A 25316-nucleotide genomic window follows, 5' to 3' on the forward strand; every position below is an offset into this window, starting at 1 on the left:
TTCTCTTTCTTGCAGGTGAACGGGAGATTGGAACAGAAGGGAAAATGCTGCTTTTGGCTCGGGAAGATAAAAAGCTCCAGTGTGTGGGATTACAGAGCAGGCAGCCGGCAAGTGCTTTCTTTTTTTTTTTTTTTTTTTTTTTTTTTTTTTTTTTTTAAGTGCTTTCTATAATACATTTGTACTGTAATAGTAATAGTTTACATTTATGTAGGGTTTTATAGCACAAAAGCAAAAAGTGTTTTTGAATACGCTGTTTTTTGATCACCCCATGAGTAGTGATCTCTATTCATTTTCCTTTTTGTAAATAAAGTGAGATTTAATGAGGGTGAATGGCATGTTCTCAAATCTATCACTCAACAGTCATTCATTAAGCATTTATTATATACAAGGTGTTAGGTTACAAGTCAAAAAAAAAAAAAAAGAAATCATCTCTTAGGGGAGAATATTACATATAAATTTGTAGAAGAAATACAAAATGAATACAAAATAGTTAAATATAAGGTAGCAAGAGAGGGAAAGAGGGAAGAGCAGGTAGGATTATGAAAGCTTTCATGTAGAAGATGGTGCTTGATTTATTTCTTGTAGAACATGAGGGTTTCAGAGAGGTGGAAGAGATAAAAGAAAAGGTTGGCTCTTATTTTTATTAATTTGACTCAGCTCTATATATGTTTGAAAAACAAGGCCTTCATAAAAGAAACTTACTTCAAAATTTTTCCTCACAATTAACTCTTAGTAACCATAATTCCCCTGTTTATTCTATTTTCTCTTTTCTTTCACCCTATCCTGCCTCAAAAGTGGCTTGCTTCTGACTACCCCTTCCCCCAATCTGCCTTCCCTTTTATTACTATACCCTTTTATCCCCTTCCTTTTTTAATAACCTGTAGGGCAAGCTACATTTCTATACCCAAATGAGAGCTACTACAGACATTTTTGCATATGTGGGTCCTTTTCCCTCTATGATCTTTTTGGGATACAGATCCAAGAGAGACACTACTGGATCAGAGTACACACAGTTTGATAGCCCTTTGAACATAGTTCCAAATTGCTCTTTCGAATGGCTAGATCATTTTTCACAACTCCACCCACAATATGTCATTGTTCCCGTTTTCCTTCCAACATTGATCATTATCTTTTTCCTGTCATTTTAGCCAATCTGATAGGTATGTAGTGGTACTTGAGTTGTCCTAATATTTCTTTTTCTAGTCAATAATGAATTGAGCATTTTTTCCATATAATTATAAGTGGCTTTAATTTCTTTATCTGAAAATGTTCTGTTTGTATTCTTTGGGGAATTTGTCAGTTGGGGAATGATTTGTATTTGTACAAATTTGACTCCATTCTCTATATATTTCAGAAATGAGGCCTTTATCAGAAACACTGGCTGTAAAATTTATTTTCCAGATTTCTTTAATTTTGGCTGCATTGGTTTTATTTGTGTAAAACTTTTAATTTAATGTAATCACAATTATCCATTTTATGTTTCATAATGTTCTCTATTTCTTGTTTGGTCATTTATTTCTCCCTTCTCTAAAGATATCCCTTGCTCTCCTAATTTGCTTAAAGTATCACTTTTTATGTTTAAATCATGAATCCATTTTAACCTTATTTTGGTATACGGTGTGAGATATTGATCTATGCCTAGTTTCTGCCATTCTATTTTCCAGTTTTCCCAACAATTTTTGTCAAATATTGAGTTCCTATTGCAGAAGCTAGAGTCTTTGGGTTTATCAAACAGTAGAATGCTATAGTCATTGATACCTAGCCTATTCCACTGATCCACCACTTTATTTCCTAAGCCAGTACCAAATGTTTTTGATGACTTCACTTTATAATACAGTTTTAGGTTGGTATGGTTAGTCTATCTTTCTTTGTGCCTTTTTTTTTTCCCCATTAATTCCCTTGATATTCTTGACTTTTGTTCTTCTAGATGAATTTTGTTACTAATTTTCTACCTCTATAAAATATTGTTTTGGCAGTTTGATTGGCATGGTACTGAATAAATAGAGTAATTTAAGTAGAATTGTCATTTTTATTATATTACTTCAGCCTATCCATGAGCAATTGATATTTTTCCTGTTTAAATCTGACTTTGTGTAAAAAGTGTTTTGTAATTGTGTTTATATAGTTCCTAGGTTTTTCTTCCCAAGTAGACTTCCAAATATATAAATATATGTGTGTGTGTGTGTGTGTGTGTGTGTGTGTGTGTGTGTGTGTGTATTTTTTTTTTTCCCCTGAAGCAGTTGGGGTTAAGTGACTTGCCCAAGGTCACACAGCCAGGAAGCATTAAGTGTCTTGAGACCATATTTGAACTCAGGTCCTCCTGACTTCAGGGCTGGTACTCTATCCACTGTGCCACTTAGCTGCCCCTCCAAATATTTTTTATTCTCTACAGTTAATTTAATAAAGATTTCTTTTTCTGTCTCTCTTTTTTTGAAGATGTGTTTCTAATTTTCTTTCTTTTTTTTTTTTTTTTTGACAATAGCTTTTTATTTTCTAAATACATACAAAGATAGTTTTTAACATTCACCCTTGCAAAACCTTGTGTTCTAAAATTTTCTCCCTCCCTTCCCCTAATCCCCCTGCTTTGGACAGCAAGTAATCCAATATATGTTAAACATTTGCAATTCTACTATACATGGTTCCACATTTATCATGCTGCACAAGAAAAGTCAGATGAAAAAATAAAAAACTGTAAAGAAAAAAAAAGCGAGCAAACAATAGAAAATACTATGTGGTGATCCATATTCCCCCTCGTCCTCTTTCTGGATGTAGTTGGCTCTCTCCATTACAAGTCTAATGAAATTGCTGATTCACTTCATTGTTGAAAAAAATCATATCCATCAGAGTTGATCATCACATAATCTTCTTGTTGCTTTCTCCAGTGTTATCTTGCTTCTACTCATTTTACTTAGAATCCATTCATGTAAGTTCCTCCAGGTCTTTCTGAAATCATCCTGCTGATTATTTCTAATTTCTTTTAAATTAAAGCATTTTATTTTCAAAATATATTAGTGGATAATTTTTCAACTCTTACCTTTGCAATTCTATGTTCCAATTTTCCCTCTCTTTCCCTAGCCTCTCCCCTAGAGGGCAAGTAGTTATGTTAAACATGGTAGAAATATATGTTACATCCATACATATTTATACAATTATCTTGCTGCACAAGAAAAATCAAGTCAAATAGGAAAAAAATTAGAAAGAAAACAAATGCAAGCAAACAACAACAAAAAGAATGAAAAATCTATATTGTGAACCACACTCAATTCCCACCGTCCTCTCTCTAGGTGTAGATGGTTCTCTTCATCACAAACTCATTGGAACTAGCCTGAATCATCTCATTGTTGAAAAGAGCCACATCCATCAGAATTGATCATACTACAATCTTGCTGTAGTCGTGTACAATGATCTCCTGGTTCTGCTCATTTCATTTAGTATCACTTAATGTAGGTCTTTCCAGGCTTCTCTGAAATCATCCTGCTGATCATTTCTTATAGAACAATAATATTCCATAACATTCTTATCCTGTAACTTAGTCAGCCATTCTCCAACTGATGGGCATCCATTTCCAGTTTCTTGTATTACAAAAAGAACTGCCACAAGCATTTTTGCACATGTGGGTCTTTTTCTCTTTTTTATGATCTATTTGAGATATAAGTCCAATGGAGAGATTGCTGGATCAAAGGGAATGCACAATTTAGTAGCTCTTTGGGTACAGTTCTCCATAATGGAGAGTCTCCAGTTCATCCATCAACAGTGTATTAGTGTCCCAGTTTTCCCACTTCCCCTCCAACATCTTTTCCTGTCATCTTAGTCAATCTGTGTAGTGTAGTGTATATGGTAGGTAGTGGCACTTTAGAGTTGTCTTAATTTGCATTTCTCTGATCAATACTGATTTAGAGCATTTTTTCATATGATCAGAAATGGCTTTAATTTCTTCATCTGAAAATTGTCTGTTCATGTCTTTTGACCATTTATCATTTGGAGGATGGCTTGTATTCTTATAAATTCTCTCTATATTTTAGAAATGAGACCTTTTTCAGAACACTTGGATGTGAAATTTTCCTCCCCAGTTTTCTGCTTCCCTTTTAATCTTGGCTGCATTGGTTTTATTTGTACAAAACTTTTTTATTTAATGTAATTAAAATTACCCATCAAATAGTGAGTTATTTCAGAAGCTGAAGTCTTTGGGTTTATCTAATGCTAGATTACAATAGCCATAGACTATTGTATTTTGTAGACCTAACCTATTCCACTGATCAGCTGCTCTGCTTCTCAGCCATTGCCAAATAGTTTTGATGACTGCTGCTTTATATATAGTTTTAGGTCTGGTACAGCTAAGCTACCATCATTTGCATTTTTTTTTCATTAATTCCCTTTTAATTCTTAACTTTTTGTTCTTCCAGATGAATTTTGTTATTATTTTTTCTAGCTCTGTAAAGTAATTTCTTGGCAGTTTGATTGGCATGGCATTGAATAAGTAGATTAATTTAATTAGAATTGTCATTTTTATTATATTAGCTTGACCTATCCTTGATATCCCTCCAGTTGTTTAGATCTTTTTATTTATTTATTTATTTAGAAGTGTTTTGTAATTGTCTTCATATTGTTCCTGGCTTTGTCTTGGCAGGAAGCCTCCCGAATATTTTATGTTATCTATGATTATTTTATATTGAATTTCTCTTTGTATCTCTTGCTGCTGGATTTTGTTGGTAACATAGAAATACCAGTGATTTATGTGGATTTATTTTGTTTCCTGCAACTTGGCTAAAGTTCATTGTTTCTAGTAATTTTTTAGTTGAGTCTCTAGGATTCTCTAAATATGCCATCATATGATTTGCAGAGAGAGATAGTTTTGTTTCCTCATTGCCTACTCTTAATTCCGTCAGTTTCTTCTTGTTCTCTTATTGTTAAAGCTAGTACAATATCAAATATGATAGTAGACATCCTTGTTCATCCCTAATCTTATTGGGAATGCTTTTGGCTTATCCCTATTACATATAAAAGGCTACTGGTTTTCGATAGATGGTACTTATTATTTTAAGGAAAATACATTGATTTTTATGCTCCATAATGTTTTTATTAGGAATGGATGCTATATTTTGTTAAATGTTTTTTCTGCACCTATTGAGATAAACATATGATTTCTTTGTTTTGTTATTGATATGATCAACTTCGCAGATAGTTTTCCTGATGTTCAATCAGCACTGCATTCTTGGTGTAGATTCTACTTTTAATATTCTGTGATAACTTTCTGTAATCTCTTTTTGTAAATATTTTACTTAAGATTTTTGCATCAATATTCATTAGGGAAATTGGTCTCTAATTTTCTTCTCTGTTTTGGCTCTTTCTGGTTTTCGTATCAACATCGTATCTGTGGTATAAAAGGAATTTAGTAGGACTCCTTCACCTATTTTTCTAAATAGTTTATATTGTATTGGAAATAATTATTCTTTAACTGTTTGGTAGAATTCCTTTGTAAATCCATTTGGTCCTGGAGATTTTTTTCTTAGGGAGTTCATTGATGGCTTGTTTAATTTCTTTTTTCTAAAATGGGTTATTTAAGTATTTTTATTTGCTCTTCTCTCAATCTGGGCAATTTATATTTTTGTAAATATTCAACCATTTCAATTAGATTGTCAGATTTTTTGACATGCAATTGGGGAAAATAGCTTCTAATTGTTTCTGGGATTTGTTGTCTAATTCACTCATTGTTTAATATTAGATTGTTTTGTTTCCAGTTAATTTTTGATGTATTTTTCCATGGCCCTTTATTATATGTTTATTTTTATTTTGCATTTGACTGTGAGGTTTGTTTTGCTCTAATATATGATTAATTTTTGTGTAAATGCCATGTACACATGAGAAAAAGGTATACCTTTCTGACCCAATTCAGTTTTCTTCATAGGTGTAGCATACCCTAACTTTTTTTTCAAATTCTATTCATCTCTTTAACTTCTTGTTTATTTTGTATAATGTTCGGACTAGCTTTCTGGAGGTCCTTAAGATGGGCCTTCGTCTCACCAGGATAGACACTACTAGGCTGGTCAAGAATAGAGTCTAGTAGATTTTTTATTCTGGCCCAGTCTTGATCTTAGTGCAGGAGGCAGGACAGCCACCACGAAGCTGATCAAAGATAGAATGTCTATCTTCTAGTCCTTCTTAGTCCTTATATACCTTATTGTAATTGCCTCATTACAGCATACTGATTATGAACTAGAGAACCATTATATCACCATTCTAAGTACTAAGTATATATGTGAACTAGAGAACCATTATCTCATCAATTCCACTGAGTTAACACCTTGTTTCAAATATACTTCTCCAGAGTTCCAGCCCTCTACAATTTTGTGGTTAAATACATTTAATTTTGTGAGGAGAAAGTAGAGAATCCCCCATTAGTATAGTTTTGCTATCTATTTTTTCGTGTAACTCACTTAATTTCTCTAAGAATTTGGAATATCACTTGGTGCATATATCTTTAGTACAGATATTACATCATTATCTATGATATTCTTATCTCTTCTCTTTTATGTCTTATCTTTTAATTAGATCGGTTTCTGATTTGTTCTTTCTGAGATTAGGATCAATACCCCGTGTATTTTTTTACTTCAGCTGTAGCATAATATATTCTGTTCCAGACTTTTAGTTGATTCTCTAATATTCTTTAAATATACCATCATCTGCAAAGAATGATAATTTTGTTTCTTCAGTGCCTATTCTCACCCATGTGCAACAACCCTTTCTTGTTGAGCTTCTAAATTGTTGATTGCTGGAAAATTGTTTTACTCCATCTTTTTGTTGGTTCTGCTGCTCTAAAATTTATTTAGAATTCTTATTTAAAGGTATTTGGAGGAATTTGGGGAAGAAGCCTTTACTCTGTCATCTTGGCTCTACCCCTTCAGTCAAGAAAAAGAGATAAATTAAGGACCTGAATTTATGTCTCCTGAATTCCTGTTCAGTTTTTTTTCCATTACTGTGCTGTTCTTGTATCTGTTTTGCAATCTATAGCTATCAGATTCTGCAAAAGCTAGTTTAAACAAGTGTTGATAAGAAAGAGCTTTGCCTTTTCTCTGTTTTTCTATTTAATTTATGCACAGTTGGGTAGATCATCTTTGTGTCTAAAGATATAGTTAAAAACTAACAATAATAACAATTGCTAACATTTATATATATATAGTGTTTTACTGTGTTTGTATAGTTCCAGGTATTGTGCTAAGTGTTTTACTCATTATCTCATTTGGTTCTCAAAGCAACCATGAGAGGGAGGTAGTATTTTTTTTATGCTAACCAATAAGTTTATTTTATTTAAACCCAACTAGGCCTTGCTCTATCAAATAAAATATGCTCTTTGGTGTGCTGCTATGTAAATGTTATATAGGCAAACATCATTTGTCTTCATTAAAATAAGCATAATTGTTTCATCTGTTGCTGTGTAAAAATTACTATGTAGAAACATTATATCAAGTAGAATAGAGTAGCATAATCTGCTTTGTTTTCTTTTTTTTCCTCAATAGTATCTTATTTTCCCAGAAAAATGTAATGATAGTTTTCAAATTTTATTATTTAAAGACTTTGTGCTCTAAATTTTTTTCTCCCTCCCTTCCTTAGGTAGATAGTATTATTTTATTTTCCCTATTTTACAGATGAGGAAACTGAGGCAAGCAGAGGTTGAGTGATATGCTCAGGGTCACACAATTAGTAAATGTCTGAGGCCAAATTTGAATTCAGATCTTCTCACTTCAGGCACTCTATCCACTATGTCACCTAACAGAAAAGGTATGGAGGGGGTTTGGAAGAAGTACTTACAATGATCAGGATACAAACCCATTCCAAAATTTCAGGGATAGGCAACATGATGTATCAGAAAGAGCTCTTAACACAGGACTAGGAAACATGAAATTAAGTTTAGATTTATTCTGTGACTTCAGGCAAATCACTTCCCCAGTCTTTAATTCAACTTCCCTCTAAAATGATGGGATTGGCCTAGCTCAGAAGTTGACATTTTTTTTTTTCTTTTTTTCTGAGGCTGGGGTTAAGTGACTTGCCCAGGGTCACACAGCTAGGAAGTGTTAAGTGTCTGAGATCATATTTGAACTCGGATACTCCTGAATTCAGGGCTGGTGCTCTATCCACTGCGCCACCAAGCTGCCCTTAGAATAACTTTTTTAAATAACTGAAGAAAAAGCTAAATCTGAGAAGTCAGTGAAAATAAAGATGTAATTTTTTTTTTCCTATTCAAGTTCATGGATCCCTGAAATATATCCACAGATCCTGGGTTAATAACATCTGACCTAAATAACCTCTAGTTTTCTTCCCTATGCCCATGAAAGAAGTTTGCTGGAGGGAATATGAGACTAAACCAGATTCCTCCAATCAAGTGCCATGAATAGTTACTATCTTACTTCATGGGGAAGAATTAATTACTATTTCCTTCTGTAATCTTCTACCCTTTTCTAGATAAACTGGTCTCTTGATTAAACAGCCTTCTTTGAGATTAGATTTATATTGTCATTACCCAGATAGTTAAAGATTTCATCTAGCCAGGAACTTTGAGTTGTCAACAAGTCTCATTACACCCATCTATAAATGTCATGTTCCTTTACAAAATTGATTTCAAAAGTGTCAAGTTTTTTGACAAAATTGCTTTCTTTGCGTGGTGATATTCTATGCTCTTCTGACTTCTGTAAGGAAATTGGGAGTCTTGGCAAAGGATAGGAATGGAAAAAAATATTTAGAAAAAGGATCAGTTCATTTGACATACTGACATGGAACAAATGAGCACTCAGCACTTTCTCATATATAATCAGTGAATGAGAATCATAACTTTAAACATGGGCTTTTCTGTTGCCTAGGTTTATTCTTACAAATATTCCCAAAAAGCAGCCAAGATGGGTATTCAGAATTGTGCCATTTAAGAATCACCTGGGGATGGTTAACTGGAAGAGGAGACTTCAGGGATATGTTAACTATTAAGCCTTGGAAAACCTGTCACATAAAAGGAACTTTAGACTTATTCTGCTTGGCCCCAAGAGGCAAAACTAGGAGCAATGGAGGAAGCTGCAAAAAAAGCATCTTTTGACCTTTATATAAGAAAAAAATTCCTGTTAGAATTGCCTAATGATGCAGTGGAATACCAGTCACTTTCAACAGGACCAGATGGTTGCCTATCAGAGATATTGTAGGGGGCATTTATGATTAGGGTACTGATTGTTCTACATGTCCTTGAGTTCCCTTCTGACTGGCATTTTGTGACTAAAAAGGCAGGAAACAAGACCTTCTTATATGGATTACAGGATTCCTCACCTCTGTGTCAAGGTTGTTTTGTTGTTTTGTTTGTTTCTTTAGTGAAGTATGATGTTGGAATATTTATTGAGTTCTTGAAAAGGGTAAAAAGTCAAGTGTTTGAGAACCATTACTTTAGAGGAAGGCTTTATGAATCCCATGATCAGGAGTCTCTTACAGCACCTGAGCCCTAGTCAAGGTTTTTAAAACTTTCCCTTAGTTTTTGAATTATTGGCAAAAGTCCCTCTAGTTTTTGAGTGCATTAAGTGAATAAAACACACTAAACCTGAGGATGTCACTCAAGACTCTCCGTGACTTGGCTCCCAGTTTACCTAATCTCTCACTGCTTGTAACATTTTACAGACCAAATCAGTTATTCATCACTGTCCAAATGCATCATTGAATTTTTACATTAGTGTATTTTTGCTGTTTCCTCTCCTCCCAGACTTATTTCTAGTTATTGAAATCCTATATAGGGCACATACCATCTCCTCCCTGAAGTCTTCCCTGATATCTCTGGCCAAAAATCATCTCTCTTTCTTCTGAATCCCTATAACATTTGATTCCTCTCTTATGGCACTGATTACATGTTGCCTTAAGTAATTCAAATTAATTAAATCTATATTAAACAGTCATTACACTAAATGCAAAGCATAATACTAGATGTTTAGATCAAAAAACTAATGAGAACAGCCTCTTCTTTCAATGATCTTGCAGCCTAACAGCGGGAAGATCAAATAAAAAAGTTCCTCTAATATAAAGAATAATGAACCAAGGCCTGAAAAGAAACAGACAACTTAAAATTTTTTTTTCTATTTCTTTCTTTTTTTATTGTTCTGATGACCATCAGAGTGTATCAGGAGGGGGAAAAGGAAAGGGATGCTGTTCTGCCATTGTATTCATTTCAGTCAGTTAAATCCTACAGGAAAGAAACCAGGCTAGCAAAGCCATAGTTCTAATTGTGCTGAGAATCCCCTTTAACAAATTTTAACTCTTCTCTCAAGTTTTTGCTTGATATGTTTCTTTATTAAAATGTTTTTCCAGCAGTATGTTTAGAAGAATTGCATATATTTAATCTATATCAAATTGTTTTCTGTGTAGGGGAGGGGGAAAGTAGGGTGAGAGGGAGAAAAATTTGGAACACAAAGGTGAATATTGAAAACTATCCTTGCCTATATTTGGAAAAGTAAAATACCATTAAAGACATCATTTTCCAGAGTGCCTAAATTGAATTCAGACATGAAAGCTCACACTATGAAGTCAGGATTGCCCAATATTGAGCTATGGATGGCTTCTACAGTGTTAAATTCAACATCTATCTTTTTGCTCTTTGGCCTAAAAATACAGCAAATCTTTCTTTGGAGTCTCCATTAAGACACAAATTATCCAGAAGAAGAATAAGTTAAGTCGGCCATGAACTAATTCCTCCAACTGGGATTCCTTACCCCAAGACTTACAGATTTTGGCATAAAGGGCATGAAGTAAAGAATTGTTTTATGTGTAACATGGCTGTTTTTTCTCCACCCACTCTCTCAGGGCCAGGCTTATTACATTTTATGTTACCCTGAGGAGGTTAAAGAGTTTCTGTCCCATTGGGTTAATCCTTCCAATTGGCTGTGTTCCCCTAATTTTTATGGGTTCAGTGAATTGTGCTACATTTCCATTTAACCACATACTATCAGATTAGCTTTTACAAAGGGATGTTTACTTTAAAGATAAAACAAGGACAAACATGCATTTTCCCCTCAACACTTCAGAGGCATATTTCCTTCATTCCACCTTGGTCTCTAGTACTCAATAAAATGGAAGGAAGAGAGTAACTCAGTTTTACTGGAATGGACAATAGACAAAGAGGAAAAATATAAGAGAAAATTAGAAAGGTAGTTTGGAGCCAGGCAGCAGATTATACTTGGAAAGAAATGAGAAGCCACTAATGATTTTTATGGAGAGCTAATGATCTGAGGAGTTCATAAAGGAAGATTACCTATGTATCACTGTATGGAAGACAAATTAGAGAAGGAATAAACTAGAAACGGGAAGAACAGTTAGGAAGTAACTGCAACAATCCCAGGGAAAGGTAATATGGATCTAAATTAAGATAGTTACCCTGATGACTGGGCTTGAAGTTGGGAAAACCTGAATTTGAATCCTGCCACAGACAATCATTAGTTGTGTGACCTTGGACAAGTTACTTAATCTGTATTTGCCTCAGTTTCCTCATCTGTAAAATGGGTATACTAATAGTATCTCCCTCCTAAGGTAGTTGTGAAAATCAAATGAGATCTCTGTAAAGTACCTTGCAAACCTTAAAATACTGTACATGTTTGCTGTAAACAGCAACAATAATTATTTGAAGAAAAAAATTATGTCTCATTGATCTGCATCTCCTCCATAATACTCAACAGAGAGTTTTATTCATTTTGGTTCAACAAACTACTCTGTGCAAGGCACTAGGCTTGGTGCTTGAAATACACTATATTCCCTGTGCCTTGAGAGTACTCGTATTAGGAATAATTCAAATCCACAAATTGATAATGTAGACTCTGCTAGGAATAAATCACCTAACCAAGCTCTAAGTGAATGTTTTAGATAGGAGATGATTGAAGAGAGGAATGAGTATCTCAAAACAGGAAGTAAATTGACCTTTATAATTTTCTTTCCTTTCTACTTTCTAGGTATTCCTCTTTGTTGGCTCAGATGCATTCAACTGCTGTACTTTTCTCTCTGGCTTTTCTCTGTTGGCTGGAACTCAAAATGGGAACATATATCAATTGGATATAAGGAATCCAAGGTAAGTACATGTTATACATGGGGCTATTGAAATTTTTACCCTGAGTTCAATTCCAAGGGCATATGTAGTCTTAGAAATGAGAATTGATTATGTAGTGAGAGTGAGTGCTTCCCCAATAAGAAATCTGTGAGAACAGGCAATGTAAGTGTTATTTCCAATTTACAGAAGAGAAATTTGAGACTTAGAGTAAATGACTTACACAAGGTCACAACTGAGGCCTAAACCCAGTTCTCTTGACTACATATCTATGGCTCTCTTCACTATGCTACCTTTTCACTTTAGGCTCATAATCTGGGCCAAATTAGCTGACAGATTGAGGATATCATAGTTTAGATGTGTTGGTATCAGTAGAGGAGAAATCATGTCCAATATATAACAGTGATTTGTCTCTAATAATAAAGAATTTGAAGATGTCCTCTAATTTAGCTTTCTAACTTCCACACACTGGTCTGTTGCTTTTATTATCTTCTCTTACAGTTTGATGGACAGGCATGGACAGGAGTCGTATAGAAGAAAAAGTGAGGTTTGGGGGGTTAGGATCTTTGTTGGTAGAGAGAGCCATCACTTGGATGAGATCACAGATGTATCAGATAGTTTAAATCTGATTTTGGTTTCCAGGTAAACACTGATCCAAAGCAGTATTTCCTGCTTTTAGAGCTTTCCAGTGTCAGACCTTAGGTATCTTTCACTGTTCTTCTTAAAATTATATTGCAAAGTAGTTAGTGAATGGTTCTTCATGTCATGTTTGTTTTCAAAATTAAACTTATGCTATGAAGCAACTCTTCATTTCATTAAACATGATATTTTGTCCTTCTCTTAGCATTTATAGGTTAAAGGGCCTCAAAGTTCCCTACCACATTTCCCTGGGTGGTAGTAAACCTGTCAGAATCTGAGATTGGAAGGATCTTCCTGAGGTTCCTTCTGCCTGCACACAAGACCTGACCTAATCCTTTCAAGAGATGGTTTTCTTGTTCTTAGTGATCTCCAAAAAAGAGGATTTCTCAGTCTCTCTGTCTCAGGATCTAGCAATTCATGCTGTTACTGTTCTGTATGCCTTGCTAAAAACTCTGAGTATCTGATATCTTCTATTTTTAAAAATCACCATTTATGGTGCCTATAGCCTTCATTAAGTCATTTCTCAGCTTTATCTTCCTTGAATGATCCTTACACTTTAAATAATATTTCCCAGAAAATCTGCTTTTCTAATGCTGTTAATTGTTTTCATCATGCTTCCTTGTGCTTCTCCTTGTATCATTCATCCATCTCAAAATGTGATCATGTTGTCAACCTCAGCCCCTGAGAGTTTAGCATGACACAAAAGTGCTTTAGGGTTTTGAGAAGGAAAAATTTATGTTCATTATGTTCATAGATCAGAGAAGACTTGCCAAGGGAAGTCCTGAACTGGGCTTTAAAGAAAGAAAAATATGCCAATTTAGAAGTGAAGAGAAATGCATTCCAGAAATTGTCAAGGAAACAAACATCAAGGCATGTTTGTTGAATTGAAAGAAAATTTTTTTGGTGTTTTTTTTTAATTGAACTCCAAAGCTTTACAAATCTACTTACAAAAAGAAATCAGTTTGCCAGCTTCTCATAAGTACTCACACCTGTCTCTTAATTTCTGTAGTATTATGTCAAAGAGCAAAGTTATAGTGTATTATGAGTGTACATGGTTATGTTTACAGCATCCAATATCACTAAAGAATGTGGGTCCTTTTTCATAGTGGCTAGAAACTAGAAAATGAATGGATGTCCATCAATTGGAGAATGGTTGGGTAAATTATGGTATATGAATGTTATGGAATATTATTGTTCTGTAAGAAATGACCAACTGGAGGAATACAGAGAGGCTTAGAGAGACTTATATCAACTGATACTGAGTGAAACGAGCAGAACTAGGGGATCATTATACACTTCAACAATGATACTGTATGATGATGTATTCTGATGGAAGTGGATATCTTCAACATAGAGAAGAGCTAATCCAATTCCAATTGATCAATGATGGACAGAATCAGCTACACCCAGAAAAGGAACACTGGGAAATGAGTGTAAACTGAGAGCATTGGATTTTTTTTGTCTTGTTTTGTTTTGTTTCTCTTCCCAGATTTTTACCTTGCGAATACAATCCTTCTTTTGCAACAACAACAACAACAAAATTCGGTTCTGTACATATATATTGCACCTAGGGTATACTATAAGATATTTAATATGTATGGGAATGCCTGCCGTCTCGGGGAGGGGGTGGAGGGAAGGAGGGGAAAAACTTGGAACAGAGGGGAGTACAAGGGATAATATAAAAAAAAAAAAATTACCTATGCATATGTACTGTCAAAGAAAATGTTATAATTATAAAAATTAATTAAAAAAAATAAAACAAAACAAAACAAAACAAAAAAGAATGTGGGTCCTGGGAGCAAGCATCTTTATTTCTTAGCAGTCCAGCCAGTTTTGCTTACTTAACTGTTTCTAACATTCAACATCCTATGCCTCTTGCATTCCATATTCCTGAAGTTCATGCCTCTCTTACCTCTGTCTCTTCAAATCCCTGGCTTTCTTCAAAGATTAATTTAATGCCACCTTCTCTATGAAATCTTTCTTGATTTTTCTAAATGCTTTCCATTTGTTCTGGGTATATTTTATATTTATTTATATGAATATATATATATGATTTCTCCCAATAGAATGTAAGCAGGGCCTTTATTTTTTATCCACCATGCCTGATAGAGCTTGACACATACTGGATATTTAATAAATGCTATTTAATTGATCAGTTGATTTAGAGAATAAAAGATTCTATAAGTCATTCTCTTCAGTAACTGAAATTAATGTCTACAAGCACCAAAACTTTTCTTTCTTGGTGAACTGCATAACTTCTCTGTCTTTTTAAACATTATAACTTTTAAGTATTAAACATAATAATTTAACTTTATTTTTGATGACTTAAGGTCATCATTGTGAGAAAGATCGTTATGTTTTGGTAGAAAGAGCATGAAGTTAAATTTTTTTAGTTATGTGATCTTGGCCAAGACAGTTAATCTCAATGAACCTTGGCTTCCATATCTGTAAAGTGAGGGTAGGAATACTAGTACTAATTGTTTCCTGGGTTTGTTGTTAGAAAGACACTTCATAACTCATAAACCCTTCAAAACCCAGATAGAGTTTCTCCAATCATTTCATATTTTTGGACTTATCAGTTATCACCATACCATATCACATAAAAGTGGTGCCTGGGGAGAATGTTTGCCCCAATACCAGATATCTTCAGATTGCTGGACTTCTACCTTTTTTGTCTGTTTATACTTTGGTATCTTTTCTCCTTTGGCTACACTGCCCTCATTGCTTCCCTTAAGATTTCTAAGTCAATCACTCCAGGTCCATAAACTCTTGAAGTGATCCTTTTGAATTTTTACATAGTTCTTCCAGACTGGAAAAGTTTTAAGCAAAGTCACTAAACAAACTGTCTAAGCATCTGCTTAGATGCTAGTGAAAGGACACTGATTACTTTAAAAAAATTTTTTTTAATAATAATAGCTTTTTATGTTTACATATACATGCAAAGATAGTTTTCAGTTTTCACCCTTGCAAAACTTTGTGTTCCAATTTTTTTCTCCCTCTCTTTCCTTCTTCCCTCCCCTGGACAGCAAGTAATCCAACATAGGTTAAACATGTGCAATTCTTCTAAATATATTTCCACATTTATCATACACAAGAAAAATCAGATAAAGGAAAAAGGATGAGAGGAAAAAACAAGCAAACAAAAAGAGTAAAATGCTATGTTATGAACCACACTCAGTTCCCACAGTCCTTTCTCTGGGTACAGATGATTCTCTCCATCATAAGTCCATTAGAATTGTCCTGAATCATTATTGAAAACAACCACGTCCATCAGAATTGATCAACATGTATTCTTCTTGTTGCGTTTACAATGTTCTCTTGGTTCTACTCATTTCATTCAGCATCAGTTCATATAGATTTCTTAAGGCCTCTCTGAAATCATCTGCTGATCATTTCTTATAGAACAATAATATTCATATACCACAGTTGATGGGCATCCACTTAGTTTCCAGTTTCTAGCCACTACAAACCACAAACATTTTTGCACATGTGGGTCCCTTTCCCTCATTTAAGATCTCTCTGGAATATAAGCCCAGTAGAAACACTGCTGGATCAAAGGATATGCACAGTTTGAGAGATCTTTGAGCATAGTTCCAAATTGTTCTCTGGAATGGTTGGATCCATTCACAATTCCACCAACAATGTATTAGTGTCCCAGTTTTCCCACATTTCCTCCAACATTCATCATTATCTTTTCTTGTCATTTCAGCCAATCTGACAGTTATGTAGTGATACCTCAGAATTGTTTTAATTTGCTTTTTTCTAATCAATAGTGATTTAAGCACTTTTTTTGTATGACTAGAAATGGCTCTAATTTCTTCATATCAATCGGAGAATGGTTTGTATTCTTATAAATTTGAATCAGTTCTCTTTCTATTTTAGAAATGAGACTTTTAGGCACTGATTACTTCTTGAAGCACTCTGCTCCATTGTGGGGGGCTGAGGTGGTATGGGGTATATGGGATAGGTAGCTCCAATTCTTAGGAGTTTCTGTTCAGTGAGACCAGATCTGCCTTTCTGCAGCATGCCTTTTTCCATTTCCATAGTTATATTCTTTAGGACCACATAAAAATAAAGCATAATTTTTTATGGTTGGCCAGACTCAAAACTGAAATCTAAGAAATAGCTACTAAGTTACTTGCTGATTATACTGGAAAGGACAACACAATTTATTAGACCTGATGGTTTTTTGTTCTTTGTTTTGTCCAGACCTGTGATTTCACAGCTGTAGGGAACTGCTCTTAAAAAGGCTTCTGCCAATGCAGATCAGCAGCTATCCTGTAACTTAGCCTTAGAATTTCCTGGGCCACTTCATGCTCATGTGACTTGTCCAGAGTCACACAAGCAGTCTATGTCAGAGTCAGGACTTGAATGTAGGCCTTTCTGACTCAGACCAGCTTTCAAGGCACTACATTATACTGCTTCTTGGACCTAAAGGTAAATTGCTTAAATAATAGTTTGTTCTGCCTAACCCCTTGTGCTCTGCTTGTCCCATTTCTTACCATTGACACTGCCCTGTCTCTGACCCTGTCATCATCCCTCATGGTATCGAGTAATTGCTTCTATTGGCTTGCTCCATTTCCTCAACCCAGAAACAATAATCTTCCATTTCCATAGTACTTTAAAATTTGTAAAGTATTTTCCTCACAACAAGTCATTGAAAATAGTGCAAATATCTCCATATTTGTAGGAGGAAACTGAGGCTTAGAGATTACCCATGGTCTCTAGCTAACCAGTAGCCAGACTGGGATAAGAACCCTGGTCTTGTGGCTGCACACTTTCCAATATGCTACCTTCCCATTTAGGGTCAGTATTTTTTTTGGACCAAACTGGTATGACTGAATGAGTTGATATAAACTGGTTTAGAAGTTTGCCCCTTGTTGACAGTAAAGAATGAGCAGGTTCTTTCCTTTAAGATCCTGAAATAGATAGGTTTAAATAATTAATTCTTGACACAGGAACTCTGTTGGAGGAGACAGGGCTTACTGTAAATCAGGTTCTTAACAATGTTAGTAAAGAAAGGAGTTTTTTACTTTCTCATCTGAACTCTACAGTTAGATTTCTTTACAAATTATTCTTTTACTTTCATAGGATAATGTTTCAGACTGGAAAAGCCCTAATAAATAGATCTTTCAGATAACCTGCTAATTTTCTAGATGAGGAAACTAAGGCCTAGAGAGATGGTCACACAGGTATTAAAATATCACTTCTGGGATACAAAGCCAAATCCTTGGATTCTCACTCAAGGTCACTTTCGACTACACCACTCTGCCTTTCAACTTTCAGATTATCTTTAGGGAGATCTTAGCCAGAAAGTAATCATCGTAAACATTTTATCTTTCTCCCAGTTTTGTCCTGTTTGCTTTAATGTCGTTGATAACATATGTTGGGCCTCACTTTTCAAGGAGACTTTTTGATCATTATTCTGATATTCTTTCCTACAGGGCTCCAGTTCAGGTCATTCACCGTTCAGGTGCTCCAGTACTGTCCCTGTTGGCTTACCGAGATGGATTTGCCGCCAGCCAAGGTAATCCTTGAATCAAATGTATAGAACTGACCTCTTTGGCAAGTGAATAAATGCCATTTGAATTTTGTCAGTGGGCCTGAGTTTCAAATTTAGTGGAATGAAATCAGGAGAATTGGGTTGGAGTGACCCTGGGCAAGTTACTTTACTCTTCTGAGTTTACTTACCTGTAAAATGGGCATAGTAATCCTCTTACTACTGAACGGTTTGTATTTTTTCCCCTCCCAAGAAAGTGCTCTCTAAACCTTAAAGCACTTGAGCAAGTGTCTGGAATTAAGAATTTAAATAACAATAGCAATGTGTGTTTTTGATATTGTTATTTGTATTCATATTTCCACACATTTGTTCAAATTGTAGCAAGAGAAATTTATACTTTTATGTTAATCCATCTATTAATGGAAACTACAGGATTGCTTTTGATTTTAAGGGTACTGCTTTCATATACATTATTATCTCACTTGACCTCATGGTAATCCTGTAGAGATAAAAAGGATAGAAATTAATTTTTTTTCATGTCTGAAAAAATATACGTTCATTTCTGTACCTCTGGTTATCACCTTTCTGGCAAGAAGTAGGAGACATGTTTTATCATTAACTCTTCTGAAGTCACGATTGGGGCATTGTTTAGTGTTCTGAAGTCTTTCAGAGTAATTTTCCTTTATATTGTTGTGGTTCTTATTTTTATTGTTTTGGCTCTATTCACTTCAATCTGTATCAGTTTGTATAGTTTCAGATCATTGTTCCTCTGTACAAGAAAAATCTGAACTGAATGTGGATCAAAGCATAATATTTTCACCTTTTTTGTTGTTCGTTTTTTCTTTCTTGTATTTTTTTCCCCTTTTGATCTGACTTTTCTTGTGAAGAATGACAAATATGGAAATATATTTAGAGGGGAAAAAAAGCAGACAACAGCAGCAACAAAAAGAAGTATAAAAATTATGTTTTGATTCACATTCAGTCTCCAAAATTCTTTATGGATGTGGATGGCATTTTCCATTCCAAGTATATTGAAATTGGCTTGAGTCACTATTTGTTTGATGTTTAGTTCTGTGCTTTTAGATGACTTCTACTTCTCAGATTCTATTTTATGACTCTGTGTGATCTAAGTTCTTCTTTTTCTTTTTCAGGTGATGGGACATGCTTCATTATGCAACAAGACTTGGACTATGTAATTGAGTTGACTGAGGCTGACTGTGACCCTGTATACAAGGTAAGTCTCAAGGATAGCACCAAATGTAGCCTTGGCTGATGGTTTGGAGATGATGAATGCTGTGACCTAGTAACAAGTGGGATGGTTCCATAGGCCATGTGTTTGGTGATTGTTGATTGTCTCTCAGTTCCTAGAATAACAATAATAATAAAAGCAATAATTCTCACTCCATAATATTTAAAAGTTTAGAATTGTTTTCCATGCAATAATCCTGTCAAGTGGATCTCCACAATTGAAGGCTTGTAGACCTAGATTTTAGTAATAATTTTGATAAGTTGGAATATATAGAGAGTTCAGAAACCAGGATGGCTTGAAACTTGCTAGAATATACCAGATTGAATTCTGATCAAGAAAGGCAAGTGAGTCATTTTTCCAGGTTTAGGGAACTGGACAGAGAAATATACAGATACTGGAGAGGGGGCTGGTAAAAGCATGCAGGGGCTCTGGGAGTTACCGTTGTAGACCTTGGGGACAAAGAGAGGACCTGGATGGGGCATCAGAAAGAAGCCTCAAGAGATGGAGATTAAGCCTGCTTCAGTCTGTAGTCAAACAACATCAATTCTTCCTCTGGAGTCAGAGATATTTTTTTCATCATGAGTCCTTTTTGGGGTTGTTTTAAATCATTGTATTGCTGAGAATAGCTAAGTCATTTATAATTTTTCAGTGTATAATCCATTTGGTTTTTAATTGTTAATAATTTAATAATTTTTTAGCTCCTTCAACTCTTGCTTTGACTCTTCTAGGAATTCTTGTTGGACTTGTACTCAAGCTGCATTTTTCTTTGAGGTTTACTTACAGAGATTTCCATGTCATCTGGAAATTTGGATGAGGTGTCTTGGATGAGGCTAGGTAGTCAACTGAGAGAGTGAAGGAGGGAGTTCTATGGAAGACTTGTGAAGAAGAAAAAAATTTCAATAATTCCTATGGTGAATATGGTAGAGAGTTTAATTAGGGACAAATATAAAGATGACCTATTTCAGTAAATGCCAATTGAAATTAGATAACATAAATTTGTGATAGACTCAGCAGTTTCTTGACTTTCTCTAGTTCCATTTAGCAGCCCAAAACTAGGAGTGGAGCAGGTAAATTGTGGAAATAATCTAGGATTGGGATTTAGCAAGGCATGAACAGTGGGTAGTAGTAGGAAGCAAGAAATTCAGTAGGCAATTGTGTAAAGTGAAGCTTGTTTACTAAGAAATATAGAGGAGGAGGGGAGGAGAATGTAGGGATGATAGCCTGGAAAATTACTGATAGGTGAAAAGATTGGAGATAACTGTGATAATGAAGAGTACATTTAGGAAAAGCAAGGCAGAAGGAAAGGATGAAATAATAGGAGGTAATGTTCAGAGAAAGGAATTTCAGAGTTCTTGACCAAAGCTGTGAAATATTTGTGAGTGATAGCAAAATCACCGGTGTGATCACTATTGTGTGTTGCTGATACAGACTAGCTATAGGAGGATTGAAGAATTGAAAATTTAGGGTATTTGAGAGCATCAACATGAATGTTGAAGTCCTTATGTATGAGTGCAAAAATTGTATAGAGGAGAGAAACAGTGAAGTAGGCATTGAATTCATAGGCAGAGGAAGAAGAATGTCCTGGAAGTAGATAAAAGGCATGGGAGAGATTGTTGTAGAGACTGGGTCCAAAAGCAGAATATAGAAGCAGGAAATAAGCAGCCTAGGACCATAGTGAATCAGGGGATATCACAAAGTATAACTAGGGTATGAAAATTGGTTGAAGAAACAAAGTATATTTATCTCTAAGATGAACAAACCTAGTAAGGCCATACTAAGTGTTTTCTACTACTTGCTGAATTGCCATGGGAAAATCGATCAGTTTTGATCTGTTTAACCCCAGAAAATGAAATTAGGAGTAATACAGAAGAAGTAAGAGAAGAGTTCAGCTTGATAAAAGAACAAACCTCATACTAATGCAATCCAAAAGTAGAATGTGCTGCCCTGGGCGATGGTAATCCACATTCCTAGAGATCATATGGAAATTGGATGATCATTGATTAAATGTTGTGTTAGAGGAGAAGCAGAAAGTAGGTCAGATTGGGTGGTCTCAGAGGTCCTTGTACTTCTAAGTGTCTGTAATTATATTTCCTATTTTCCTGTCTTCAGAGAAAACAAAGATTTTTTCAAAGAGGGCAGTCTAATTGCTACTTTACTGAATTTAATGTGAACTTTTAGAATGTAAAAAATAATAATAATAAAATAAAATGGATAACAGGATTAAAGGAGATTAAATTATATAAAGTGCTTCATGAAAATTAAAACACTATGTATATCACATACTTTTCACTTTTTCTTTTTCACTTAATATTTTATTTTTTCCAATTATAATTACATGTAAGGATAGTTTTCAACATCCATTTTTGTAAGATCTTGAGTTCTAAATTTTTTCTCCCTCTCTTTCCTCTCCTTTCTCTAAGACAGTAAGTGGGTTATAAAAGTACACCCGTTTTAAACATAATATGTATGAACTTCTAAACAAAATGAAACAGAAGTTCATTGTTTCCTACATAGTTTTCTCTTTTTTTGCTTACAGAACGATTTTGTATGATGTAATGTTTGTTATGGTTAATTAAATATATAATAAAAATTATCTTTTAAAAGGATTTGAGAAACAAAATGGCTCAGTGGAAAAAGCATTAGACTTGAAATCATAAGACATTCAGATTCTGAGTCTGGCATTTACTAGCTGTGCTACCATCAGTTGCCCTTCATAAATATTATTTTCTCTTCAGGAAAATGAGGACAAGATACTGTCATTCCTCCCCCTCCTTCCTCCGTGGCATGTTGTAAGGAGATGCTCTTTGTAAACAATACAGTACACAGTAACTATAGGAATAGCTGTTGGCTATTCCTGGTGGAGTAACTATGTTTAGGTAGAAACAGTAGAATCCCAACTTTCTCACTAGCTATAAATGCTTGCTTTTTAGGTGTCCACATGGGAGAAGCAGATCTACACCTGCTGTCGAGATGGTCTCGTGCGCCGGTATCAGCTCTCTGACCTCTGACGACTCAAACAGCTGAGTGATTGGTCAGAAACCAGAATCCTTCATCACCAGGGAGCCGAGACACCACTGGCTTCACGGGACCCTAAACCCTCTACCCTGGCCACACAAGCGTGCTAGAGCTCTGTTCACAGGGCTAGAGAGACCCAAATATCGCCCTCCATGTGACCTTTGGCCACTTGGATCTGACCAAACATGTAATTTCTATCTGTATTAATATTCACTCCTCCTTTCCCCTGCACCACAGTCAGCGCATCCCTGTTCTCTCCATTCAACGGTTAACCTGGCCCCAGAGATGCAGAAGGGGAGCCCTTCTCTCTGCAGGACTTTATCCACTGTGTGTGTGCAGTTCAGTTTTCTGAGGCATCAAATCTATTGGATGTGTCTGTTGAAGCAGAGAATCAGTCAGCCCTCCACAAAGGAAATAAAGGAGAAGTATTTGAAAACATCAGGAGAAACCTTGTTTCATATTTGCTGACAAGATTTCTTGTAGCTCTAAGGCTGAAAAGCATAGTGGTCTTAGATTTGAAAACAGGTTCTTGAGTTCCAACTCTAGTGATTCCTATTAGTTGTGTGACTTTGGGCAAGTCCCTTTTTCTGTCTTGATTGAACTTTCTTTATTTGTTTAAAAAAAAAAGAGAGATGTGGGGTTTAGATTATGTGATCAAACACACACCAGATGTTTTAAGTTCCTTCTGTATGATGACGTAGCTGGGGACTATGAATACCAAAAATGATACAATAAAAAAGCTTCAAGTTGCTTATATTGATTGTTGAGATAGATTGTATGAAAATAAGTATATAAAAAATGAGACAGTGGTTTTTGGGAGAAGCACTAGCAGTTAAAAGGGTCAGGACAGGCCTCCTATAGAAAGTGGTATTTAAGTTGAGCTTTGCAGGAAAGTAGGGTTTTTAACAGGTGGAGATGAAGAGGAAATGAATTTTAGTATGGGGGATGGCCTGTACAAAGATAGGAAATGGAATGTCATATGAGGAATAGGAAGAAGATCTGTTTGGATCAAAGAGAGCCTTAAGGACAGTAATTTATAATAAACTTAGTATGGCAGACTGGAATTAGGTTTAAAGAAGTTTAAATTCTTAACCTAAGGAATCTAAATTTGATCTTAGAAGTAAAAGAAACTATTGTAATTTATTCAACATGGAAGTAACATTGAATTTTAGCAATGTCATCTTAGAAGCTTTATAGGAGATGAATTAGAAGAGTGGTGGAGTTAGGGAGAATAGTTAGGAAACAATTGTAATGGCTCAAGGAGGTGGTGATGAGAACCTGGGCTAACATAGTATTAAGGAGATAAAATCAGCAAAACTAGGCAATTAATTACTAAATAGTAAAACCCATCTTAATCTATTCTCAAATGCTCTTAACAAATGAGGAATCAGGGATCTTAGTGCAGATTCCTATCATTTCCTAATGGATATTAAAGGGCCAGAGGCTGGAGGTGTGAGGAAGGTAGAATGGTCAGTGGACCAGTCAATGAACATTTATTAAGCACTTTCCATGTGCTAGAAATTGTGCTAAGCAAGCCCTGGGCATACAAAGAAAGGTAAGAGATCCTGTTCTCAATGATTTCTCAAACAACCTGTACAGATATGGTATAGATAGGATAGAGCCTAACATTTATATAAAGTTCCAAATCAAGAAATAGGGTGGAAAAATGAGTAAAAAAAAAAAAAAAATAGGGTGACTATAAAAGCTATTTTGGTGACAAGGAAGTTCAAGATACAAACTCAGATGACTATAAAATCAAGACAGCCAAAAGTAAAGCCTTAAAGAAAAAGTAGGGATTGGACACAAGCCCAAAAAGAATTCTCAGAAAAGCTAAAAAATGATTTCCAAATTTAAATAAGTGACAGAGAAAAAAATTAGGTAAAGAAATTAAATCAAAGGAAGAAAATGATTTTATTTTAGTGGTATTTTATTTTTCTAAATTCATTCAGATAGTTTAACATTCACCTTTGCAAAAACTTGTGTTCCAAATATTTTGCCCTCTCGTTTCCCCTCCTTCCTCTCCAAGATAGCAAGCAATCCAATAAGGGTTAGACGTGTCCAATTCTTCTAAACATATTTACATGTTTGTCATGGCTGCACACACACACACACAAAATCAGATCAAAAAGAAAAAAAAAAACACAAGAAAGGAAAATAAAGCAAATATAGTTCTCTCTCTGGATGTGAATGACACTTTCCATCCCAAGTCTATTGGAATGTCTTGAATCCAAGTCCATCCCAGTTGATCATCACATAATTTTGTTATTAGTGAGTGCAATGTACTCCTGGTTCTGCTCACTTTATTCATCATCAATTCATGTAAGTCTTTCCAGGTTTTTATGAAATCACTCTGCTCATCATTTCTTATAGAATAATATTCCATTACAATCAAACTCAGTTGTTTTTATTTATATTTTTCTAATCAATAGTGATTTAGATGATTTTTTCATATGACTAAAATGGCTTTAATTTCTTCATCTGAAAATTGTTCATATAAAGGAAGAAAATTATGAAAAGACAACCTAGTAAAAGAAGCACAGAAAATACTGAAGAAAATAATGCCTTAAAAAACAGAATTGACCAAGTAGAAAAAAGGTGTAAAAGCTCACTGAATGAAATAATTCCTTAAAAATTAAAATTGGGTAAGTGGAAGTTAATGACTCCATGAGACATCAAGAAAGAAAAGCAAATGAAAATATAGAGGGGGAAATATGACTAATCTGGCAAATAGACTGAGGGAAAATAATTATTGGATTACTTGAAGGGCATGATCAAAGCTCATATTTCAAGAAATCATCAAGAAAAACTACCCTAATATCCTACAAGTACAGGGTAAAATAGAAATCAAATTGATCCCAAAAGTC

At 34.8% G+C, this 25316-nt stretch overlaps 1 protein-coding gene across 1 annotated transcript in view; it reads left to right on the plus strand.

The window, feature by feature from the left end:
- The window catches only part of PAAF1 (proteasomal ATPase associated factor 1), a 54827-nt gene extending 31937 nt beyond the window's left edge, over window positions 1-22890 (plus strand). The window contains exons 8-12 of the mRNA XM_074304033.1: window positions 16-107; window positions 11958-12073; window positions 18133-18215; window positions 19340-19422; window positions 22368-22890. Coding sequence (XP_074160134.1) covers window positions 16-107; window positions 11958-12073; window positions 18133-18215; window positions 19340-19422; window positions 22368-22445 — 452 coding nt within the window. The 3' untranslated portion in view covers window positions 22446-22890. The remainder of the gene's footprint in view (window positions 1-15; window positions 108-11957; window positions 12074-18132; window positions 18216-19339; window positions 19423-22367) is intronic.
- The last annotated feature ends 2426 nt before the right edge of the window (window positions 22891-25316 follow it).

The sequence above is a fragment of the Sminthopsis crassicaudata genome, chromosome 3, assembly GCF_048593235.1.
Source record: "Sminthopsis crassicaudata isolate SCR6 chromosome 3, ASM4859323v1, whole genome shotgun sequence".
In the NCBI taxonomy this organism is placed as follows: Eukaryota; Metazoa; Chordata; class Mammalia; order Dasyuromorphia; family Dasyuridae; genus Sminthopsis; species Sminthopsis crassicaudata.